The following is a 23848-nucleotide window of genomic DNA, read 5'->3' as shown; positions in this document are numbered from 1 at the left end:
AAGAGCTCCGCCTCCTCTGCAGGAGTTTGCTGTGGCCCTTCCTGTAAAGAGCATCAGTGTTGTGACTTGATTCCAGTTTATTGTTCAGGTGAACACCCAGGTGTAAAAGCCCACCATCTCAACGAAAGGAGTATATAAATGTGTTTTGCAGATTTAAAAGAAAATCCTAAAAACACGTGCTTAGTTTATACTGCCTCTCTGCTTTCTGTCCATCGTTTCAGGCGGCAAAAGGCAGATGTATTTATTTGCTTGTGTCGGTTAAAGATACTGTTCACTGGAATGTTTTTTGTTCTACAAACACATGTAAACTCGCATTGAAAACAGCTTGATAATGAAGTACAGATTTCCACTTTAGAATTTTACAGAATACACATTTTTGAGAGAGAAAAAAAAAAGAAGAGCTAATTCTACCTTGTGTGTATTTGGGTCAATGACCCAAGAATCCTCCTGATCAGCTGTCATTAATAAACATCAAGGTAGAGGAAGACTCTCCGCAGATTTTGTTTAGGATGTGAGGGGTGCTTTAGCGTTTGTGCTCTAGCCAGCTTTTATCTCCGCTGACTCCCAAGCAATGTTCAATGCTGACATGAAGCCAGCAGCAGGTTCATCTTCAGAACTGTACCTTATGTATATCTGTATATAGTTGTGCTTATAAGTTTATCCCCCTGTGTGCTGTGGATCATTGTCGCGTTGGAACTTGAAACGATGTACCCTGAACAGAAAGACCATGAAGCCACCTCACACAACAAACGCCTTAAAGATCTTCAGACTTCTGCAAAAAATATTACACAAGAGGGAAGCTCTCCTTGGAAACTGTCTGATTATGTCCAGCATAAAAACTAACTCAGCATTTTAGAAAAACCTACTTTCTACGGTCTAGAACAGGGGTGTCCAAACTTTTTGCCATGGGGGCCAATAATGTCATGTAGAAAGTACTCAGGGGCCAGAAAATTAAAACCCTTTTTTTTTATATCAAAATGTCAACAAACTTTTTTTTCCTTCATTTTTACCAGCTCAACAATAAACAACACACAAAAAAATACTTAAATGAAACAAGTATATTATTTAAGATTTGAAACAAAACAAGATTCTTGCAGGTTCACCCAGCAAACTGTATCCTAAATCATTTGGGTTGATCATCTTTTTCTTTTTTTTCGTGTCCTTTCAGCAACGAGAACAGGACTGGGCTCACTCCTGCTTTACTTTGCAGAGTTAAATAAATCGGTTCACCCAAGTCTGCTTATTGGCAAAAAGTTTGCGGTCTAATTTACAGTCAACTTAAATTCAAAGCAAAAATATATCTGATAAAAGACTTAAAAATATATTTGCACCTTACATTTTCCCTTTTAAGAAGATTTTAATTTGTGTCTTTTTTTTTTTTCTTTTTTTTTGAAAGGCCTCATATCAGTGAAAATTGCCCAGTTTTTTTTAAAAGTGCATCGCCTCAACCATCTGAGCTGGCAAAACCTAATTTAGACCATTCTTCAACTGTGATTGAGGGCCACCCAAAATCATTCAGAGGGCCACAAATGGCCCCCGGGCCGGACTTTGGACACCCCTGGTCTAGAAAAAAGGTTGGTCTGGTATAGAATGTTTTTTCTAAATAAATGAAATTCTTGCTAAACTGGATTGTGGTATCCAGCTCTCGCTGATTGATTACCCTTTCAATTGTCATATAGGTGAGAATATAAAGAATGATCTTCTGTTTACTCTATAGTTGAATTTTTCGCGAGCCCAGAGCGTTCTTTTTATTTAATGAACATGCCTACTCTCCTATTGAGGATGAATACACCTACAGACGTGACCAGCATGACCCGCAGGACACGGGCAGCATTTTAATGGACATTATATAGCGGCTTCCTGCCACGATGGGGGGACACAGTCCCCGCAGATGGAGTCACCGAGCGAAAGACGCTCAGCGCGACTGGATCACGCTTCTCTGCTCCCGCAAGCGTCCGATTCTTTTTTTGAGGTTTTGGGACATTTCATGGATTCAGCAAGCTGTGGAGAGCGAGTGTCAGCTTTCACCAGAAAAGAAAAAAGAAAAAGAAGAAGAAGTCAAGCTGGAAGATGATTCGTAACTTCGGTGACTCATTTCAGATCGTGTCCATTTTCAGTGGAACAGCTTCTTAATCGTTCGTGAAGTTTTTAGCCGTGCGATCAGGATGTGGCGCTTCCCCGCAGCGTGATTGGACGCGCTGGGGTGCGCGGCGTTCCTCCCTTATTTGTAACCCAGCAACTGTCCCAGTGAATGACCGGTTGAGCAAATCCTATTAATGACACCGCTCCTGGCTCCCAGCAGCTCCGATGGCAACGCTCTCTGGTTTCGCTCGGATTCAGCAACATGTTTGCCCCACTATCGTCTGTTTGACTGAAATCTGAAATACACTTCAGGAAACTTAAAGGATAAACACTCTTATTAGGGGAGTGTTTTTTCTTCTTCTTCTTCTCTTTCTCTCTCGCTGTGCCCCAGACATGGATTCTGACCATTATTTTGACGTGCGGAGGGCTGTTGTGCGCAAGCGCGCCGCTCTGCCACCGCCTTCTACCTGAGAGGAGCACACCTGGATCCAACGAGACGGAAGTTTGGAGAAGTCAGAGAGCGAATCCTTTTTGTCTTTTTTGGAAATTTAACTTTTTGTGGGATTAAAACCGCAAACAGATGAACTCAAGTTACAGCAGGATGCCATATCCGTGGATTTTTAAAACTTCCTTAATGGACTGCCTAGCTTAACCCTCAGTTCAACGACTTGTGGTACGTTGTTTTGTTTGAAGGAATGCGACGGTTATTTACTTTCCCACACTTTGATTTAAAAAAAAAAAAAAAAAAAAACGCTGATGAGTATTTACAGCTACATATTCAATCTGAACCATTTCAGGTTGCTGTTTTGTCCTGGCAATGAAGGTATTACAAAGTTTGCTTTATTTATTTGTTTATTTTATTTACCCGAAACTCACTTTATAGTGTGTATAAATTATATTAGTTCAAACTTAAAATAAACTTTAACTGTATTTACAATCAATCTCTAAATTGAAAGAAATTCTTGATAATTATCAACACGACTTTTTTCCTATTATGGTGAAACCAAATTTTTGTGTGTGTGTGTGTGTGTGGGGGGGGGGGGGGGGTGTTGTTTTGTTATTAACACATAAAAATGTTCAGAGAGTTATAAAGTTAAAAGAAATTCCACTAAGTTAGCACATAAGCCTTTTTTCCCCTCCTGGCAACCACAGCCAAGATGCGTCATTCATTTGCAAGGACCGGGTATTCAACTTGCTATTAGTTTTGACTTTTGCACTGTCGCTAAACTTGTCCTCCTCCTTCAGCCTTCAGGGACTGGTGGTTATGCGAGGCTTTGTCTAAAGAAACCCAGTGACTAACGTGTCAGAATGAAACAAAGAGAAGAACTGCTTTGGTACAAAGCCATTAAATATAGCTCACATAGCAGTAAACCTTTTAAATATTCATGTCTAATTAGGTGGTATGTACAGTTAAGTCCAAAATTATACCCTTGGTAGATTTAGGTTTAAAGTAATCTTTTAGATTTACCGTCACATTACTTCTGCCTAAAAACGATATTACCCTAAAAGAATATGGTGACATCTGCAAGGAGGCACTCCAGCCTCAAAGGGTTGGAGCTCATTACCAACCCATAAGTGGCTTGTACAGATAATTTAGGGTTTAGCTGTAGGGTGGTGATGATGCATCATGAGATGAGAATTTGACCCCCCACCCTAAAAGAGATAAAGGTTCCACAAACTGTACAGCATAATCCAGTCCAGCTTTGATCAGTCCTTATATTGAGACTTTGTGCCATCTAAGATTTTCCTAATAACACAAAGCATAGAAATACTTCTTTTTATGTTTTCACAGACAGAATAATGGTTTCAGAGATTAGAGACTTTTTTTTTTTTGTTTTACAGATGTGTTATCAATGTTGAATAACTCAGTAGTTTTGACCTGTGTTGTAATTTTCACATTTGTCTGATTCCGACATCAACCAGATAAAAAGAAAAAAACGTCAAAAATATTTCTCGGTTTGTCTTAGAATAAAAGATTTATTAATCTCTGTTTATAAAGAATCTTTTCAGTGTAGGAGTGCCCAAGCGGATCAAATGCAGTATAGTTTTACAATATAAAAAACCCAAAAACTATGAAACAGCACTTCAGTGTAGCACCATTAGGGTATAATGTTGGTGTAATTATCAGCTAATGGTTACCTAGTTGTATTATTCTCACTCTTATTATTAAACACTACATTTATACCCAATATGGATGATTCAAATCTGAAGTACATTTACTGGCTAACACGATGCCATGTAAAGTTGCTTCTTTAGGTGTTTTTTATTATTAAAATTTGAATGTGTGTTTATTACAGCTGGATCTTCGTACCCAACCAGCCACAGCCGAGAAAGAACGATGACAGTTTTTCGAAGGGTCCTCCGAAGACCGCTGCACCCCCTTAAACTGGCCATAGTGACAATAGTGTTTGTCACATTTCTGTTTTTTATACAATGGGAGGTGGGGGCTCAAAGCCAACAGGAGGACCCCTGGCTGAAGGAGATGGCGGTGAAGCGCGACAGCATGCTTGGAATGGTCATAGGGGCTGTTAATAACTTCAAGCAGCAAAAGCCGAAGATGCAGATCAAAGCTCCCGTACGGCAGCAGGATAACCCAGAGGGGGCCTCCTGCCTGCCGGGTCACTACACCGCTGCGGAGCTCAGGCCGGCTCTGGAGAGGCCACCCCAGAATCCGCTTTCTCCCGGAGCTGCCGGCAAAGCTTTTAACACGGATTCCCTCAGTCCAGAGGAGCAGAAGGAGAAGGAGAGGGGCGAAGCGAAGCACTGCTTCAACCTTTACGCAAGCGATCGCATCTCCCTGAGCCGAGACCTGGGCGCAGACACCAGACCACCAGAGTATGTGCACGTCTTTCTTAACAGTTTTTTAATGTAGATACGGAAATGCTGCACAGCAGTCTAATCTAGATGAATTGGATGCACTATTTGAAAGCTGAGGGGAAATGGCAGGCAAAAAACTACATAGATGATTATTTTCACTCTGAATTTATTTCTCCCTCCCTGCGGCCAAATTCAGATGAAAGGTGAAATCTAACTGCACGATTGTTTGTAGTCACCACAAGGCTCCGGCATACGCGCTGTCCATCTAAAACGCTAAACGGGTTGCATGTATTTGAACTAGTGAGCGACATCTCTCCCATTCCAGCTTGGCAGGTATTTCAAAGGTCGACACATGCAGTGTCGCAGCTGAAAGGGCCTCCCCACCGGGGACATCCTGCAGATGTAATAACCACACTCTTTAGCCTCGCAGAAACCATTCTGGATAGTCACTTCTCTTCTTGTTGTTCTGCCTCACGCAGATGCATCGAGCGAACCTTCAAGCGGTGCCCCCCCTTGCCGACCACCAGCGTGATTATTGTGTTCCACAACGAGGCCTGGAGCACTCTGCTGAGGACGGTTTACAGCGTCCTCCACACTTCCCCTGCAATTCTCCTCAAGGAGATCATCCTGGTGGACGACGCCAGCGTGGATGGTAAAAAATTAAGTGGGACCCTCGTAAAGACCACGGCGCTCAGTTTTTGAGTTCAATTACAGGCAGCATGCTGGGTGGGCAGCTCCGTGCTCTTTCTGCGGTTTTGTGACGTGGCTGAGAAATGGACTCAAGGGGCTGCTGATGAATGCTTTAAAAGGTGGATTTAGTGGCGGCTGGCATCAAAAGAGATAACACAGTAATATACGTCAGATGTATGGAGGAAATAAAATACTGGGAAGGCTTTTAAGGAATGCAGGACACAAATGAACCTCTGCTATAATGTTTCAATCCAGCATATGAGGCACTCTCAGGTCTTTATCTTCCTTGTTAGAGACCCACTGTTTGGAACTTTATTGCCCGTTTCTGATCTCCGGTTTCTGTAAAAGACTGCACCGCTGGTACCGATTTCAGCTGGTTCCGATTTCAGCTGGTTCCGATTTCTCTTTTAAAACTTCTATAGCATTCAAAATGTGTTGCCTTCCTTGAGTGGTTTTCATATTCGTCCATTAATTACATTGGTAATTGAGTTATAATTAAAAACTGTAAATGACAGTGTGTCTGTATTCCCCAGGAAACATAGACTCTTATCTTAATGCTCATATGTGCAACATTTGGCATGTTCATGTTTTTGGAAAGTCAAAAAATGGGAACAGTGCTAACTAGCGGTCAAATGTTTAGCCTTCCTGGCAACTCTTGCTAACTTGCAGCCAGCTTCGGCTCAATTCAGTCCTTAGCCCAATTGACAAAATGTTACAAATCCAGGTATAAATTGATGTGAAGTGGCTGTAATAATAATAAAAAAAAAAACATCATGGAGCCAAATGACCAGCACTAGTCTATCTCTGTATAGAAAACAAGTTTAATTTTAGATAACCTTACACCTTATTGTGCATTACCTGGCTTATCTTTTTAACACCTAGCTGAGACTGAAAATACTAACTTTGAGATTTTTCCTGCAAAAGTAATTATTAGTGTGACCTGTTAAGAGAATAATCGGATTTATTGAGCACCGATAAAGCTATAACAAAAAATAAATAAATTTGGTCACCAGCTCCTCTCTCTGTTTCTCCTTTTTTGTGGACTTCACAGAAGCAGTTCACCCTTCATGTCCTGCATTTGTTTCTGCTGTTTTTGTATCTCAGTTTTCCACACATTCTCCTAATTACTCGCCTGTCCTTTCAGATGTGTTGAAGGACGAGCTGGACGAGTATTTGAAGCAGCTGAGCCTCGTGCGAGTAGTCCGGCAGCGAGAAAGGAAAGGACTGATAACTGCTCGCCTGCTGGGTGCCTCCGTGGCCACCGGTGACACGCTCACCTTTCTCGACGCCCATTGTTAGTCTGCACCTCTGACGTCATGCGAAACACACCCTGAACGCACCCGCATTGTGTTCGAAAATGTTTGTCATGTTGAGACTAATAATAATAATAATAGAGTTGTGACTTGACATCTTGTATGGGTGCATGTACTGACAGGTGAATGCTTTCATGGATGGCTGGAGCCTCTGCTGGCAAGGATCGCAGAGAACTACACCGCTGTAGTGAGTCCCGACATAACGACGATTGATCTCAACACCTTTGAGTTCATGAAACCCTCCCCCTACGGCCAAAACCACAACCGAGGCAACTTTGACTGGGGTCTCTCTTTTGGCTGGGAAGCTCTTCCAGATCACGAGAGGCAGAGGAGGAAAGACGAGACGTATCCCATAAAGTAAGCGAACGGACAGAGATTGTGACCTCTGTGTAAGTATTTGACCTCCGGTGAAAAAAAGTTATAAAATAAATAAAAACATGTGTCTGCTATAGGACCCCCACGTTTGCTGGAGGACTTTTTTCAATCTCGACAGAATATTTTTACCACATTGGAAGCTATGATGAAAAAATGGAAATCTGGGGTGGTGAGAACATCGAGATGTCATTTAGGGTAAGGCTGCAGCAAGCTGTCACTCTCGGCAGCGGTTTTCATATTTTATCTCATATCGTGGGCATGTCCAACTGTGCACCTGTTTCTGCAGGTGTGGCAGTGTGGCGGCCAGCTGGAGATCATCCCCTGCTCCATTGTCGGTCACGTTTTCCGGACCAAAAGTCCGCACACGTTCCCTAAGGGGACGCAGGTGATTGCTCGGAACCAGGTACGGCTGGCCGAGGTCTGGATGGACGAGTATAAGGAGATCTTCTACCGTCGCAACCAGCAAGCCGCACAAATGGCTAAGGATGTAAGCACCGGTTTTGCCGTTAATGCACTTCTGAAATGATGTGAATCTACTTATCTTGAAGGAGCAGCAAATTGCTCCAGAGGCTTTGTCTTTTGTTTCCACCACTTATGACCGTGGATGAGTGTTTTCAAGACCACTTATTATCTCCCTCTTTAGACAAGCTTGAGCAAATCCCAGCTCCTGTTCCTGAAATGCTTACAACAAGCATTAGATTTGATTATGAGTTACTTAAGATGCTCTCAGGGGGGGAAAGCATATTGTTCAGGAGAAAGCTTTAGGAGTGTAATTCTCTGTACAAATGACACATTCTTTCACAAAAATAGACCCTCTTTTAATTAGGGAGGCATGAAATGGCTGTAGGAAGAAAGTCAGCTCTTGGAAATGACAGGCTCTTGGTGTTTGCCAACATGTCCTGCTATGGGGGTCATAAATCTTTCCCCTGGAGCTTTACCTCACAAAAAGAGGCCAATCCAGTCCGGCTGATTTTAGACATACTGCCGTCTCTGGGTCCACTGTCGAGACTCGGTGTGCAGAAATCTCTTCAAGTAATTAAAGGCCCGATTAATTTCTGTCTTGCTGAAATATTAAATGTTTTTCTTTTTTTCCCCCCACAGATTTAAAGGTTAATATGTTATCGATCTTATGTAATATATCAACACAATCAAACATAATTTTGGCAAAAATGGGTATAAATTCCAATTTTATTTATATTGTTTATTCTGCAAATAAAACTCTGATGTGTGATGTAGAATAGCATCCCCACAGCATGATACTTCCACCGCTGTTTTTCACTGTGCGGGTGGTGGGGGGTAGTGATGTGCAGAGGTTGGGTCTCCAACACGCCTTGCAGCCAACTGCTCACAGGCTTTTCTTTGGCCTTCCCCCAGCAAGGGTTTTCATCAGGCCACTCATCCATAAAAGCCATATTTTTGGAGCGTACTGCTGATATATAAACGTGTGTGGGAGACGATGGGGTGTTGGCTGGCCGCATGTTATTTGTTTGGGTACGTAATGGTGATGCAGCGCAGGATTGCGGGGGGTTTAACTGCAGCATTGAACCAATGTGAGCTGGGTGGTCGATTTCTCACGGGGTTGGAAGGGCAGGTGTGTGTGTGTGTGTTTGTCGCCTATGATTTACTTGTGGTTAAGACTGTTACTTTGTCGCTGGAACAAACCCCTTAAAAAACAAGGGTGAGGTCTAGCACAGAGCGTAACACAAAATAAACTAATAACTAAAGAAAATGCTTAATGTCAGTAGAAAACAAGTATTTATGTTACACTCTGGGCAAACCAACCAATGACAGGACAAAGGGAATAAACACAGGGGAGATTTAAGCTTCAGAGTCTCCAAGGCTAAAACAACAAACAAAATAACCCCCTTCGAACTATGAAATAAAGCCCAGCTTTATCTACAAGTAAACAAAAAGGTCCAACAGCTGAGCTTCCTGTCTAGCCACAAAACAGGAGGAAAAGGAGCTGGAGCAGAAATGGCAGAGGACCCCAACCAGCTTCCACTGTGAATCCAAGCACTCCTGTCTCTCCTCAGCTGTTACACATTTACTCGCGTGAATAACTCTAGCACAAGTCTACACTGTTTACAGACAAGATCACTGCAGATCAAGGCCCAGGGAAAAGGGGGCGTGGCACCCTGACATGGCACCCTTTGTGCAGCGGCTGACGAGCTGCAACACATCTTAGCTGTGGCAGCAAGGCAGACCTGAAACAGGGGAGGAGAAAGAGCTCTTTCATGAGGAGAGCCCCTAGAGGTCTGCGACCATAATGGTCACTGGTTTCCAAACACCTGGCTTGCATCAAAGTTAGAATCATCCCTTGAAAGCATGCTAGATATCAGTTTACAAATGCCTTAAAACGGTGGTCTCAAATTCCGGTATCCTGCAACCTTTAGATGGGTTTCTGCTTCGTACCTGACTCAAATATTAGCTCATTAGCTCTGAGGAGCTTGACTGCAGGCTAGTGAGGAGGCAGTTCAGCCATTTGAATCAGCCGTATAAGGGAAGGGATCAGAGGTGGGTGGTAATTAGTTACATTTAGCTTTTGGAGCAAAATGCACTTTTAAGAGTAGTTTTTTCTGCACTTTACTTTTTACTTTTAGTTACTTTTGAGTAAAATGTCTGGCTACTCTACCCACCGTGAGTAACTTCATTGAATACAGAACAGATTTGTTTTGACCAAAAATGCACCAGAGAGACGCACGCCTACAGCTGATGTTGAAGTGAGACTTCTAGTTTGTCCACAAGCTTTGTTGTTTTAACGTTGTTTTCTATCTGCTGAGATCATTGAGCTATTCAGGGGTCAAGTAAACATGCGGTAAACTGTTGGTGTTATTACTGGAAGTACTTTGCACCGTTCCAACGTACATCAACTGCTGTAAGAATTAGTTTCATTAGTGGTATGTTGAAATAAAATTCAGAAAACTATTTTGGAATTATTTTTATGTATATATGTTTTATTTTAATCTTTAAAATACCAGAATTTGTACTTTATATTTTTGTCTGTCCGATTACATCACTTTTAAATATTAAATCCGACGTTATTAGTTACTCAGTACTTGAGTAGCCTTCCTACCGAATGTTTTTTTTACTCTTGAATAATTTCTTGGTTGGCTACTTTTTACTTTTACTTGATTAAAATAATGATGAAATAGTGCTTCTCTTATTGGAGTACAACTCATACTCTATCCACCTCTGCAAGGGACACATCTCAAAGTTTTAGGGCAATGGCCCTCAGGGATTTGAGTTTTGAGACAACTGGTCTAAATTAATGTATATAATTTAATGCAGGTTTTCATTCTGGTGTGCATTTTACACTTCTAGGATTCTGGGTGGGAAATGTTTTTTTACTTCTTTGAAAACCGGGTTTATAGTTTTTTACTGGGGTATGACTAATTCAATCTTCGCCAAGCGGGTGACTTTTTTTTTTCTTCCCTTTTCCCCCCTCACCACAGCACAGCTGTGCAAACGTTGTTGCTAAATTAAGAGCTTGCAAATTCCAACATCTTAAACATCTTTTCCACAGTCAAAGTGAAACATACCACATTTTATGTAGAGATGCATCAGTCAATTAACCCAATATTGATCAACTGTTTCTTGTTACTGGAAGGTCAAATACAAAGAAAATCTGTCTTGTTCTTGTTTGTTAGATGGCTGATCGCTGGATCTCTGTTTAGTAATAAAAAAAAGTAATTTCATGTTCCATCTATTTCCATTATTGGATCTCGGTATACTGAACAAACGGGGAGAAAACAAAAGTGTGACACACTGGTCTCTGTCTTTAAATGCTGGTCTAATTCAGAAATAATTTGCCATCTTTTCATTCCTTTGGCTTTTCTTCTTTTTTTTATGACAGAGAAATTTTGGTGATATTTCCAAACGTATGGAGCTCCGGGAGCGGCTGCAGTGTAAAAGCTTCTCATGGTATTTGCACAACGTTTATCCAGAAGTTTTCATGCCTGATCTGAACCCGCTCCACTTTGGCTCGGTAAGATCACTCTGCCTACCACCAACTCTCTTCTTTTCAGGCCCCATACCTCCGTCTAGCCGCTGCGGGTTTCCTCTTGGGATCTCCGTAGGGTACAAGGCAGTTCCAATTTAACACCACTAAAAGCACTTCAGAGGCGAAAGTTGTTTGAACAGCTTGTGCTGGATGTTAGTTTTTCATTTTGTTTCCTCTTGCTCACTCTCATTTTCCTTTTCTTTCTTTCTTTTTTCTTTTTCTTTAGGTAAAAAATGTGGGCAAAGACACATGTCTGGATGCTGGAGAGAACAACGATGGTGGGAAACCGCTAATTATGTACCCCTGTCATGGACTTGGTGGAAACCAGGTCAGTAAGAAAATGCACTTTCCATCTCCCTTGTCAAAACCGCACAGTCAGATTTAACCACATTATTCGATGGTGATTTTATTTCCTCACGTTTCCTGTTTCCCCCCGCAGTACTTTGAGTACTCCACACGTCTCGAGATTAGACACAACATTCAGAAGGAGTTGTGTTTGCATGGGGATGGGGCAGCTGTGAAGCTGGAAGACTGCCAGTACAAAGGCATGAATACGTTTGTAGGAGCCGGACAAAAATGGGAGCTGAAGGATGTGAGTTTGCTCTTTTCCGTTTCCCTCAGTTTGATTTCAGATTCAATGGTTAACTTTTGCTTGTAGCAAAGTAGTAATTTTACCGTCTCTTTCTTTAGAACCAGTTGCTCTACTTGCCAGGATTGAACATGTGTCTGAGCGGCCAACATGAGAATCCATATTTGGCTCCATGCAACCCATCAGACAGATATCAGCATTGGTCCTTTGTATGAGTGCGCAAACCACTGCTTTGTATACATGGAGCATACAAGGACACGAGCGTCTCATAATGTATGCAGCTTCTTCTTCTTTTTTTTTTTTTTTTTTAGATTATAAACCACATAGAATTTTAATTTATTTTTTATACATAAAAAGACTAAAACTATGCTGCTGCTGGAAAGTCTGGTCTCTGGAAGAATCCATCATGTGCCACTGCTACAAGAATCTATGCAATTCTTATAGCAAGGAACCCGCACATTAGACAAGTGCCTTTTTATTTTTTATTTTTTTTATATATATCTTCAAAACCAAAACACACATTGAAGCCAGCATATACTTGAGCAGGATACTTGTGTGAATTTGAGTGTGCATTAAAAACAGAACAGTCAAAGTGGTGATGTAAAGATCCTAGCAGAGAGACGGTATAAACAAGAAATGCCCCTTTAGAACCAAGTTCCTTGGATCTCAGTATTTTCAGTTTTTTAAAATAAGAAATTGGTAATAGTTGGGTAATTTTGGGGCTTTAGATTCAAGGTATAGTAACTTTTTTTTTTTTACGTACTACTTTTATAATGTTAGAAGGCTGTAGGAAGACGGCTTGATTTGTTGCCAGTCTGAGTGTGAAGGTGTTTAGATATTAAGGCAGAATTTACCGTGCCTGAAAACTGAAACGTTCACTTGTAAACACAAAAACGGTTGAGGATCATGAGTGATTGAGATTTATTTTTAAAGTTGCCTAATTATGTCCATTATTTGAGGGTTTATGCTTTTGGTATTTATGAAGGGGAACTCTCAGTTTAACATAAGGAACTCCATTTTCTTAATAATTAAATGCCTCAAACCTTCTCTGTATGTGCGTCTTTGCAGAAGTGAACCTATGAATTCTGGTGCAGGCACTGGTCTTTCGACGGTGCTTTGGAGAATGTGCTTACTTTTCTGGAATGGGAAATATTTTGTGTTCACAGTGCCACAGTGTGAAGGTGTTACTCGGAGCTCATTGAATTCTGTTCTATTAAACCCAACTTCGCTGATACTTCTCCTCTCTGGTCGGCAGAGGGCGCTTGCGCACATTGAAATGACAAGCCTCCACAGCAAAGTCACTGCGCATTCAAAGCGTTTCAGAACGTCACCCATTTTATCAAATTTATTCAAAAACATGTTAAAATGCAACAAATGAAAATCAGGCTTTATGTACAGTTGGAAACATAACTTACATAAATGTGCAAATCCTATGCATTTCACCAAATATGAAAGAAAGAAACCAGGCACATGTAGCTTTACAATTCACGTCAACTTGCATTAAACAAAAGACAGTTTTAACATATCAAGTTACTGAATACAGACTTTTAGTAAACCACAGTAAATACAGTTTTCAATGCTCATTTGTAATAAATACTGAAAATTAAAACATGTGATTCCTAAGCGGGTGCAACATCTTTGTAAGGAGCTCTCTGACTTACACTGTACACTTTGGCACAATTTCTATGTATTATAGGTTTGTGTCAATGGAACTGATAGCTTGAAATTGATTTGCTGACTTGCTGCTAAATAAAATATTGCATGGGAGATCCCAGCTAATGAACAAATGCACAGAAATGGTAAAGATTTGCCGTTGAACTCTGATTACAGTAACGTTGAATGTATATGAAAGCTTGAAAGTAAAGCCAAGTCCTGTATTCATGCAAGAGCAGGGAGTAAAGAACTGCATTGGTGCTTTTCCATAAAATTGGGTTCTACTGAATGTTTGAACTGTTCGATTTGTATTCTGTCAGTTAACGTTTAGATATGTCACTATTTACACATTTTAAATGAGCAGGTTTTTGTATCTGGCTGATTCAGCAGTTTGTTTATACACTTTGTAAGATTAATCCTATCTGAAATATCTTTGTCAACTCTGAACAACCGTTTACCAAAAGAACAGCTACTTTTTTTCAATAAAATGTTATGCTTCAGCTAAAAATTAAGCAGAACTGTTAAGATATTTTCAACTTTATTAAGAACTTCAAAAAGAAAAGGCTAATTATGCCTAATGAACCTTCTTTAGTCAGATATTCCTATTGGAGCAGTACAAAAGTGATCTTACTTTTCAATTGTAAGGTGTAACACACCAAGGCAGAAAAATTAAAAACATTGCAAAGCTAAAAAATAAATCAGCCTTTGCTTTGGTTTTTAAAGCCGATCAGCACTGAAAGAGGAATCACTTTCACAAATGGATGTAGTGTCTCCGGCGGCTTGAAACCTGTCACCCACTGTGGCTGTTGACAGAAAAGAGATTTTGTCGAATAAAAAAATCCCTCTGAATGTGTCGAATGGACGTGTGGAGACTTCTTGGCGGCACAGAAAACGGAGAGTATTTGCACTTTTTTTCCCCAAAGATCATCTATGCGGGTAACATTTCCCGCTCCATGGAAGTAAACGGTTGAGGAGAACAGATTAGTCCTCACCTGCCAAAAATAATCTCTGTTGGAAACTGAAGATCCCCAAGGATTATGAAACAACTTGAATCTTTGATTTAAGGAAAGGAACAACCCCAGCCTTAGGGATGAGGACACAACACAGCTCATGCTATGATTAGGATCTGTAGCTCAAGCGGGGAGTCAAAAGCAAGAGCTCTGAGGTGACAGGTGTTGAGGACTGAGCTTGTCAGGATAGAAGATGTTTTGACAGTGCTTTATACTCTGTCAGCACTAAAACCTCTGCTGATGCCTACAGCCTTTACATCAACAGCTGCAGTCCGGCACGTTTTATCATAACGGACTATAGAATTTTTCTCTGTGCCTGAACCAAATGAAGGAGAGAACTTTTGAATGCAGCATCTATATAAGTATATTCATTACTTTTCTAACCCCTACATGAGGGGTTATCAACTGCAGATGGACTGAGTGACTTTGTATGGTGACATGTAGCATCCTCGGGATAAAGGTTTTGTTATTTATGTCACTGTAATGCAGTTTTATGCTTGCAAGTAAAACAGAAACCGATTATATGGTCGAGGGGGGGAGTGGGGAGTGAGACATGTACAATCTAACAATGCATCAAGTGCTCCGGTGACAGAATTTGGACACTTTGATGTGAAGATCTGACAGCACCTACATTTCTACAGAGTAACAATGCTGGTCAGAATTGGAGCAAAAATCCCAACATCTAACTGGAATGCTATCATAGTTTCTGTTTTAAATTACAGGTTTTGTCAAGTGTTTATTTACTATTGTGGCGAGTCGTAGGCTGACTGAGTTCACCACAGAGCAATCTCAACTATAATAAATCAAATTAAAGTAGCAGACTTTGTTTCATAACTTTTTATCTTGAACAAACATTGTGTTATGCATTGATGCCTGAATTTAGTATTCCATAAGTATTATTAGTCTTCTGCACCTTTTGGCTGCATTCACGACTGCTTACATGCTATTGGTTTTGCACAATGAGTGCTAGTGTAAACTACAAGCCACATAACTGAAAAGGAAAAGTTGCAAAACAATGATGTATAGCCTTTAAATGCCATTCTGTAGTCTGTAATGACTCAAAAAGCTTCCTGTAGTAGTTGATAAGGCCAGACAACCTCTTCAAGCACTCTTTTGAACAATATACCTGCTAGTTGTGTGCAACTTTAAAGTGTAGTTGTTTTTAAATGTGAAATTTGGTCATTAATAACCAAATACGTACCACTGAACTCCCAGTAACTATAAGTGCAAAACTCTTTAAAATGACATGACTGGTCACTTGGATTTAAAAGACTTCTGAATTTCTGTCATTTTTAAGACATAAAAGAAGATAGCTGTACATTATGAGTCCAACATTTTCATAAACGGAGGCAATTTTTCAATGAGAGTCCCAAAAACAGCATGCATATTCTTCCGAAAACATTTACAATATATAAGAATACACTTATTAAGTCACAATAAATAAAACTGACATCCTTTTTTTTTTTTGAACATACAGGAGACGAGGTTCAATCTATTGTACAATAATTGATTGAAACTAGAACTTTAGCTCTGCAAATACAAGCTACATTGCACAGCAGGACATTATTTATCATCTCTTGTGTTTTGGAGTGGAGCACGAACACTGTAATGGAGAAACCTGCATACGTCAACGGTACCACAAAATTGTTTCCATCACAAACCTATGGCTTTAGAGTCACAGATGAAAAAGGTGGTATTATTCCGTAAACTGCTTTGAAAGTAGTTTTAAAAAAAATGCACAAAAAAAAGGCCATGATGATGTTACCTAAAAGCACAACATCCAAGTTGAGGACGTAATAACTGAAAGCTCGAGGCCTTTTTAATTGGCTGTGACCTCAGGGCAATGCTCTGGTAAAGGGAGATTCTTGGTATTGTTTGACAGTAAGGTTAGGTCAGGAAGTCGATCAGCACTTGATTCCTGCGGAGGCTGCTCCTCCGCCATACATTTGACGCCGTTACTGCTGTAGGACTCCTGACTGTTGTTGTTAAGGTAGTTTTGAAACGCTGTCTGGGTCTGGTTCTCATGCTGCTCCACAAACACAGCCTTGGACAGCACCTTGCTGTTTTGATTGGGTGGATAGCAGCGCAAAGGGGTGGCGGGGCCGCCCCCGTTCAGATTACGGTGGTGATTGCTTGCGTACTGCTCCTCGGTGTGATTGGTGTAGCCCGTGAACTCCCCAGAGGCCACGCTGAACGGTCCCTGGGCCAAATTGCCGTTTGTCGCGCTGCCTGGATCCGGGAATGCTAACGGCTCCCTGTAGGGCTCCCTGGGCCGACTTGTTTGGACATTCGGGTCGGCACTGGAGCTCCCCAGTTGATAGTAATCGGGGGTGGAAGAGTTCATTAGGTAAGGGTTTCCGTTCATGTGGTTGTCATGACCCGCGGAGCCGTTGGCGTAGCACATCACTGAGGACATTGGCACCGCTTCCACGTGAGAAACTGCTGGGGGTGTCATGTCACGCTCGTAATTCTCAGACTCCCCTGCAGGTTCCTCCTCATCCTCGGAATTGCTGTTGGCGAAGCTTTGCGTGCTGGAATCAGACAACCCGCTACACACGCTGCTGCTGTCCTCCTCATCTTCCTCATCTTCTTCGTTCTCTTCCTCCTCCTCCTCCTCCTCTTCCTCCTCCTCTTCCTCGTCGTCCTCATCATCCAGAGGCTCGTCCATGTCGTCTGCAGCGTGCAGGTGCATGGCGGCCGCCTGTGGGACAGCATCGGACAAAGAGTACTCCAACCTGTGCTGCGACTGCATGAACAGGTTTCCGTTCCCCATGTCGTTTGCCTCCCCGCAGTAACCGTTGGTCTGGGGGGGTTGTTGCTGCTCACGGCTCTTTTCCAGCTCCAGCTTCATGATTGTGTGCAGGAAATGGGTTCGAACGCGGATAGGATTAAACTCGACTCTCCCGGTGGAATTGCTGCAGCCTTCTTTTGTGCAGCCGCATGGAAATGACATTCGATCCACCTGAGAAAAACACAACAGTCACCGTGTGATGCATGCCTTAAGTTAAATCATTTTTTTTCCCATTAATGTTCTGTAAGTCATTAATCTCTGCACCTTATAGTTAAATGCACAGCCCACTTCACAACTATGGCCAGATAGGTGTAAAAAGCCTTAAAATATATTAATCTTGTAGTGCAGCAACCTAATATTTAAATGAAATGTTTGGAAAAACCCAACCTTAAGTTTAAGGTAATTTATTCCCTAGGGAAAAAACTTAAAATAAGTAATAGCTGCTCTTTACAAAACCACAGATGCCACACTTAATGACATTCCTTTATTCCCTTTTGTCAACGGGATAGAACATAGTGGTGGCCTAAAGGAACTATACCTGAATTTATTTGTGTCTTGTTAAGGGAAATGCTTTTTATGCATTGTATTATGACTTAGAAAACGTAATTTGATAATAACAGTTGACTAATGGTTTGCGCGATCGAGCGACTCCAGGCTTTTTTAGTAAGAATAAGCAGCAAACTGGGGACAACTTGGGATCACTTTTCTCTGCCAACGACACAGCTAGGTGCAGAGACTCCTTCAGCACATGCACGACAAGGTGTGTAAACAGAACAGCATGGCATGCATGTGTTGACAAATTCACATAATACAATATATAATTGTGACATAGCCATTTATGTCAAGGAAAACAAAATAGTTCCTCGACGAAGCCTTGCTTCTTCAGAAAGACTGTGCACTAGCTTGAGGCGCGTGTTTAGTTTCGTGCATATTGACTGGAAAGAGAGACCAGGAAGGAGAAACGGAGGGTTTCTCATTGGGAAAAACCGTTGGGGGCGGAGCTTACAGTTCAAACTAAACTGTTCTCCTCACTCACAGTTAGAATTTATGCTGAATCAAGTATAGATACTTTAAAATAATATCACAAAATTAGAGCATACAGAGAAAGATCTCTGACTATTTCTTAGTTTGTCCAGAATCCTGAGTTTGGTCTCTTCTCTTAAGCCCAGCCCACAGGTTAGTTCTTCAAAGTCCCAAGGAAACTGAAGGAGGCTTATTTTGTCCCATGCAAATCTTCTTTGTGTTCATTTGGCCATATATTTTGATACATTATACAGGTGAAAGGACTTGATGGAGAGTCATTTTATTTTCCTGGTAGAGTGATTTTCTGTTTTCTGGCAGAGACCAGCAGATGTTTATTCACTATCTCTAGGGATTTAAAAACGTTTCTTATGTAACAAGGTAGGGAAGATGGGCTAACAGTGTCCCAGATCTTCCACCATTCCCCTTTATGCCCATGGTTGGGCATAAAGGGGAATGTAATGTCCATCGACTTTGCACTTTGGGGCATCAGCTGCTGACCGTAAACTGCCTTGTGTAAGTTCATTAGAAAAAAAAAAGAAACAGGGCAGTATTGTTGTTTTTTATGCATGTCCTGTGCCACCAACTTAGGTTTTTTTTCCCCACATATACAACATTGGTTCCTTTTGTGATTTTTGTTACAAAAAAGCACAATTTTAGTGTCATGTGACCAAAGGACTCAGTTCAAATTGAGATCTCAGAAGGAATTAGCAAACCTTAAAGGTATAATGGACAATCTTTCAGCTTCGACTTCCAGTGGGATCAACTTATCTGTTGGTTGTCCCACATGCCAATCATTGTGACGCGCTCACCTAACGCCAACGTGCGTGCTCGTTCCTTCCTAGTTTCTGCTTGCTGGCTACGGATGCACACTCCTAGTGTTTATGTATCCAGTGAACTTCGGTCTCAGCCGTTCATTGTAGCTCCACTGCTCTCACCATATACTTTGAAAATGGCTGAGAGTCGCAAGAAGCAAACTGTCTTACAATTTTATGAGAAGAAAAGGAACGCCTCTAAAGACACTCAACGGATTTAGGCATTGACAAGTTAAAGTCTGAGCTATTTTATTGAAGCAATTTCCTGACTTGTGAAAATCAACACATAATCACCTTACTGAAATGTCAGGTTTTCTTTCCCACTTTGAAGAATTGTGAAGAGAAATTGACCTCGTATCACTTATTTATATCTGTAGGAAATGAATGTCATGGATTCCTAGTTAAAGCTTTTTTAGCCCTTAGATTAGAAAAAGGAAGTTTAAATTTTTAAAAGGCTTCAGATATTATTAAAAAGTTACTTCATAAGAATTGTGATGTGGGATATTTCAGTGAAAACACTTCTAAACGCCTCACGGTTGACCACTAGAAGTGTTTCACTGTGAGAGTATGCTACTGCAACTAAAGCTTCAATAACTTTAAGGATTTTTACACGTTTACAGGGGCTGTCAAGAAAAGCGGAACGATTCCGTGTGAACTATGCATTTCGTGGGATTCACCTGACACTTGATCCCTGCAATGCTGCAAGCGCAGGTCTCCGGGTCACAGAACAGCCTGCAGTCGCAGCCGCAGTCCTCCCTGGATACGCGGATGGCTCTAAGTTCGTGCTTCTCCTCCACGTCGATCTTCTTTACCCCCGAGGAGCGTAGCAGGGCCCTGCGCTTCTTAGTGGTGAGAGGCTGCAAAAAGAAATACTCGTCTACCTCCGTGTTGTCCAGATCGATGTCGTCGTCGGAGATATCCTCCGCTGTGAGCGTGTCAGCCTCTTCGGACTCCACCGTGCCATTCTTAGTCAGCTGAAAAACAAGATGGGAACACGTCCGGGTGCTTTAAGGATCGGCTGTTTGCCTAACCCTCCCAGGCTATTTTGAGGATTTTGTTTTGCATAAAAACATAATATATATATTTTTATCACAGAAGGTCTATCAGCCCTCCTTCATGCTCTGGTAAAGATCAAAATGTCTTTTTGGTTAATATTTATGAAATTATATATTTTGAACAAATTTTTACTTTTTGAGAAAACCAAAACATTTTAGTGTTAGGTTTCTTTCACAAAGCTAGTTAAGTAGTTAGAATGTGATATGCAGGTATGATTTATAGCTTTTTTTTTTTATTGACCCATTAAAAAGCTTTTACCTTTAGCTTGATGGAGTTGAGTTTCTCTTCCTTCAAGTGGTCTTTGAGCATATCTCTGTGTATCCTCTCCTGCTCCAAGGCAAACTCTCCCAGGGAGTACTGTCTGACCCAGCTGTGCCTGTTGGACATGCCCAGAGTGCTGCCACCCTGGCTGGGCACACTGGTGAAACCCTGCCGCCGGCTGAAGTAGTACACGGTCACATTCTCAAAATGCACCCTCCTGGCCCGCAGGCGCTTCTCCCGCTTCAAGATCGAGTCAGCTAAAAAAAGGAAAAAAGGGGGATATAAAAAGGTAGATTGCTCATAACTCCAGTAGTCCTGTAATTTTTTACCAAAGAATTATTGGTACAAAAGTAAAAATCACAGCGAAAGATACTGATAAGCGCTTAGTTTGATTATTTATGAGCTATAAGGAAGAACACCTTAATAGCTCTGATCACGACCCATAGAGGAACATGAAATACGATGTTAAACAGGACTTCCATAACCTCATTTTTATTTTTTATTTTTTTTCTGGCTTGAAAGCAAGTTGCAGCATTTCTTTCACTTTTTCAGCCCCTCCACTTGATGGCTGTTTCCGGTGTGTCTTTTTATAGAGAGCTCTACGAGGGGGAGGTGCAAGAAGGAGGGCAACGTATGAGCATAAATTATCCCCCGCCTGGAGCAGAGCAGAGCAGAGCTGCTTCACTCAGCGGCAGTGTTCCCAATGTTCAAGACCTTGCCCCCCCCCCCCCCCCCACACACCCCTCCCCGCTCCTTCAAACAGAAAGAACAAATAGAAACCATCTGGTTCCTGCAGCTCTCCAACTCATGCAAGGGGGACAATGCTTTTCGTCACAGATGTAAACTGTCATAAACTACGGAGGAGAGCACAGTTTGGTCGCTGCAAAATCAAGTTAAAAGGCAAATTTTTTAGACATCACTGTTAAGGAGATTAAGCTATTTCTTTAAAAGTCTACAAGACAAATTAGTTGTAGATGCATTATTTTTGCTTAAAAGCATTCCTTTGCCAAATAAAGGCTCTGACACCTTTAAGCTGTCTCTTCCTCAAACAGGCTGCAGATGTTTATTTTTCCTCCCTACATCATGGGGCAGGGCGATATGGACCAAAAATAGCATCTCGATATTTCTAGGCTGAATGACGATATGCGATATATATCTCGGTATGGTTTGCTTTTCGTAAAGTAATTATAAAAAGGCATCTCTGACACAAAGCTTTAGCTCAAATGTCTTACAGGAACAAGTTTTAACAAACAGCTGTAGATAAATATGCCAAATGGTTGTAAAATAGCCCACTGGAATACATAAAAGTATCATAATTCAACAAAGCGCATCTCGATATAAACAATATAGTCCGATCTCTTTTACAAAAGTCTCGACATTTTTAAAATATCGATATATTGCCCAGCTGTACTACATCATCAGAGCAGGAAAGCTGCTGACTTTCTTAAGACCCAGACCAACCAGAGACAAAGTCTAAACCTCTATTTCCACACCTCTTATCTCCATTACGCAGGTCCTGTCACCAGCTTAAGCTCTTCATTTAGAAAAGAGTGGATGCATTTTTGTTGACTCTTTTAGAGATGTACTCAGAAATCCACTTGACAACTGGCTCGTCAGAAATTTAAAAATCCAATATATTTAGCAAATGACGATTGTGAGAAACCTAAACGCTACCAACAGAGTTTATGCTGTTACTGAGAGAAGAAAACTCAAAGTTAGCTGTTTTCACTACTTGTACGTTTTTTAAATCATAAAAAAAAAATTTAAGCATGGATATACAGGTAGCTATTTAAATGGAAAGAGTATTTTGAACGTCCTACACGATCTAAAGGAGTCTAAAATAAAGAAACATTTACATTTTTAGGACACATCTTCTAGGGCACATCAGTTCTGAAAGACACATAGAAACAGCTTTCCATTTGGCCAGGCTGCTACGGAGAAAGAGACAGTGAGACTTCCAGCAGAAAACAGGAAGGCTGAACTGAGCTCAGCAGAGGTACTCTGTTATGGGAGGTGCTGAATTTGAAGAGCAGAGCTAAGGTAAAGTCCCTCACCAGCAAATATACACAGAAACTGCTGTTTGTGAATTACAAGCCATTCCAAACGTGTCCAATGTGGCAAATTGCTAAAGCAAGCTGATAAATATGGTTTAAACCATCAACTGTGTGATACTTGGTCTTTGTTTTGAAATAACAGTATTACACTTATAACTGACAGCTTTCCTATATGCCAGCATTACGTCACCTCTCTTCAATAATTAATGACCCACAGCAGAAAGCCAAGAAAGATTTACATGGAAAGCTGTTTTTATATCTTCTAATAATATAGTTGTTTAAAGGCAAATCGTTCACAACACTTTGATTCAATTCAATTCAAAAATACTTTATTAATCCCAAATATAAATTAATGACTATGGATCATTGCTCTTTGCATCTCTAGTTGTTTTTTTTTTTTCTCATTTTTCAACACACAAACATACATTCTGCTATGATTCTCTTTCATGTCTTGTTTTCCAAGAATCACATTTCTTTTTCTCCAAAGGACGACTACTGTGGTGAAATTCATCTCTTCATATGGACACCGTCCCTCATTAGAAATGACTTCCATTACAGACTTTGTAACTGATACAACTTTTTCAATCTAAGTAAAATCAATCCGAAAGTCCCAGCGGAGTCCCTCGGCGGTAAGCCTCTTTTTGAAACATCGCTGTGGCGCAAATCTTGAAATTTCAGCTGTGATTGCATTTTTGATCAACTAAAACAGCTACATCTGCAGATTGTTAAGGCATTTTGAAATGCAATCAAGCTCAAATTGCTGTCTTCTGAACTCCAACTGATTTATTTGGACTGACAGAGATTCTGCAACTTCTTTCATGATTTAAACAAAGAGTCTGACTAAAACAAAATGAATTGGATTCTGTGTTTATTGATTTTAGATTGCACTAAATGGATTAATTTCTGATGTTCCCGTTGTTGATTTCACACAACATGCGCGTGTCGCTACTGTCAGTCAAACATGTTGCTGACGAGTGTTTTAATGCAGCAGGGCATTAGCAGACACAGGCAAACAGCCAATATGAGGGTTTACTCCAACAAACACAGAAAAGGAGAAATACGAATCTGTCAGCCTAAACGTATATGTGATTATAAATGATATATGTAATGCTCAGTTGTCCAGCTAACAAGCACATGATTTATGTGTCGGAGTGCAGAAATCCAATTTGACTGTAGAGCAGTATGTGAGATATTGTGGCCAAGGACGACATGCACAAGACACACAAATGCATGATTTGATTTCTGAAGAAATTAGGATTTTTCTTTTTTAAAACAGAGTGTTTGATGTTGCTTTTCTCTATTTTCAATTAAATCTAAATAAA

General features: G+C 40.9%; 2 protein-coding genes across 5 annotated transcripts in view; one reads left to right on the top strand and one right to left on the bottom strand.

Moving 5' to 3' along the window:
* Positions 1–2113: 2113 nt before the first annotated feature.
* galnt3 (UDP-N-acetyl-alpha-D-galactosamine:polypeptide N-acetylgalactosaminyltransferase 3 (GalNAc-T3)) lies at positions 2114–14358 on the top strand. Of its 3 annotated transcripts, XM_012857125.3 has the most exons (11): positions 2118–2755; positions 4380–4917; positions 5379–5551; positions 6734–6883; positions 7025–7259; positions 7355–7472; positions 7564–7764; positions 11131–11262; positions 11504–11605; positions 11717–11869; positions 11968–14358. In XM_012857125.3, the coding sequence occupies exons 2-11, from the start codon at positions 4421–4423 to the stop codon at positions 12079–12081; spliced, it is 1875 nt and encodes a 624-aa protein (XP_012712579.2). In that variant the 5' UTR covers positions 2118–2755; positions 4380–4420; the 3' UTR covers positions 12082–14358. The 3 variants fall into 3 exon arrangements, with proteins under 3 accessions (XP_021168997.1, XP_035995281.1, XP_012712579.2); XM_021313322.2 differs by lacking the exons at positions 11717–11869; positions 11968–14358 and adding an exon at positions 11303–11354 and having other exon boundaries at positions 2114–2755; positions 11131–11198; positions 11504–11590; XM_036139388.1 differs by lacking the exons at positions 11504–11605; positions 11717–11869; positions 11968–14358 and adding an exon at positions 11303–11497 and having other exon boundaries at positions 2114–2755; positions 11131–11198.
* Positions 13197–23848, bottom strand: part of csrnp3 (cysteine-serine-rich nuclear protein 3) — a 34897-nt gene continuing 24245 nt past the window's right edge. For both annotated transcript variants that reach the window (XM_036139390.1, XM_036139389.1), the window contains 3 exons: positions 20470–20729; positions 19833–20129; positions 13197–17491 (listed from right to left, as the gene is read on the bottom strand). In XM_036139390.1, the coding sequence (XP_035995283.1) occupies positions 16349–17491; positions 19833–20129; positions 20470–20729 (1700 nt within the window). In that variant the 3' untranslated portion in view covers positions 13197–16348. The remainder of the gene's footprint in view (positions 17492–19832; positions 20130–20469; positions 20730–23848) is intronic.

The sequence above is a fragment of the Fundulus heteroclitus genome, chromosome 7 (assembly GCF_011125445.2).
Source record: "Fundulus heteroclitus isolate FHET01 chromosome 7, MU-UCD_Fhet_4.1, whole genome shotgun sequence".
Lineage (NCBI taxonomy): Eukaryota > Metazoa > Chordata > Actinopteri > Cyprinodontiformes > Fundulidae > Fundulus > Fundulus heteroclitus.
This window is presented reverse-complemented; position numbering and strand designations above follow the sequence as displayed.

Coding starts and splice junctions, on each gene's coding strand:
- galnt3 (XM_012857125.3), top strand. CDS start 4,421: ATGACAGTTTTTCGAAGGGTCCTCCGAAGACCGCTGCACCCCCTTAAA. Junction 7,260..7,354: donor GACGAGACGTATCCCATAAA/GTAAGCGAACGG, acceptor TGTCTGCTATAG/GACCCCCACGTTTGCTGGAG. Junction 7,765..11,130: donor CCGCACAAATGGCTAAGGAT/GTAAGCACCGGT, acceptor TTTTTATGACAG/AGAAATTTTGGTGATATTTC.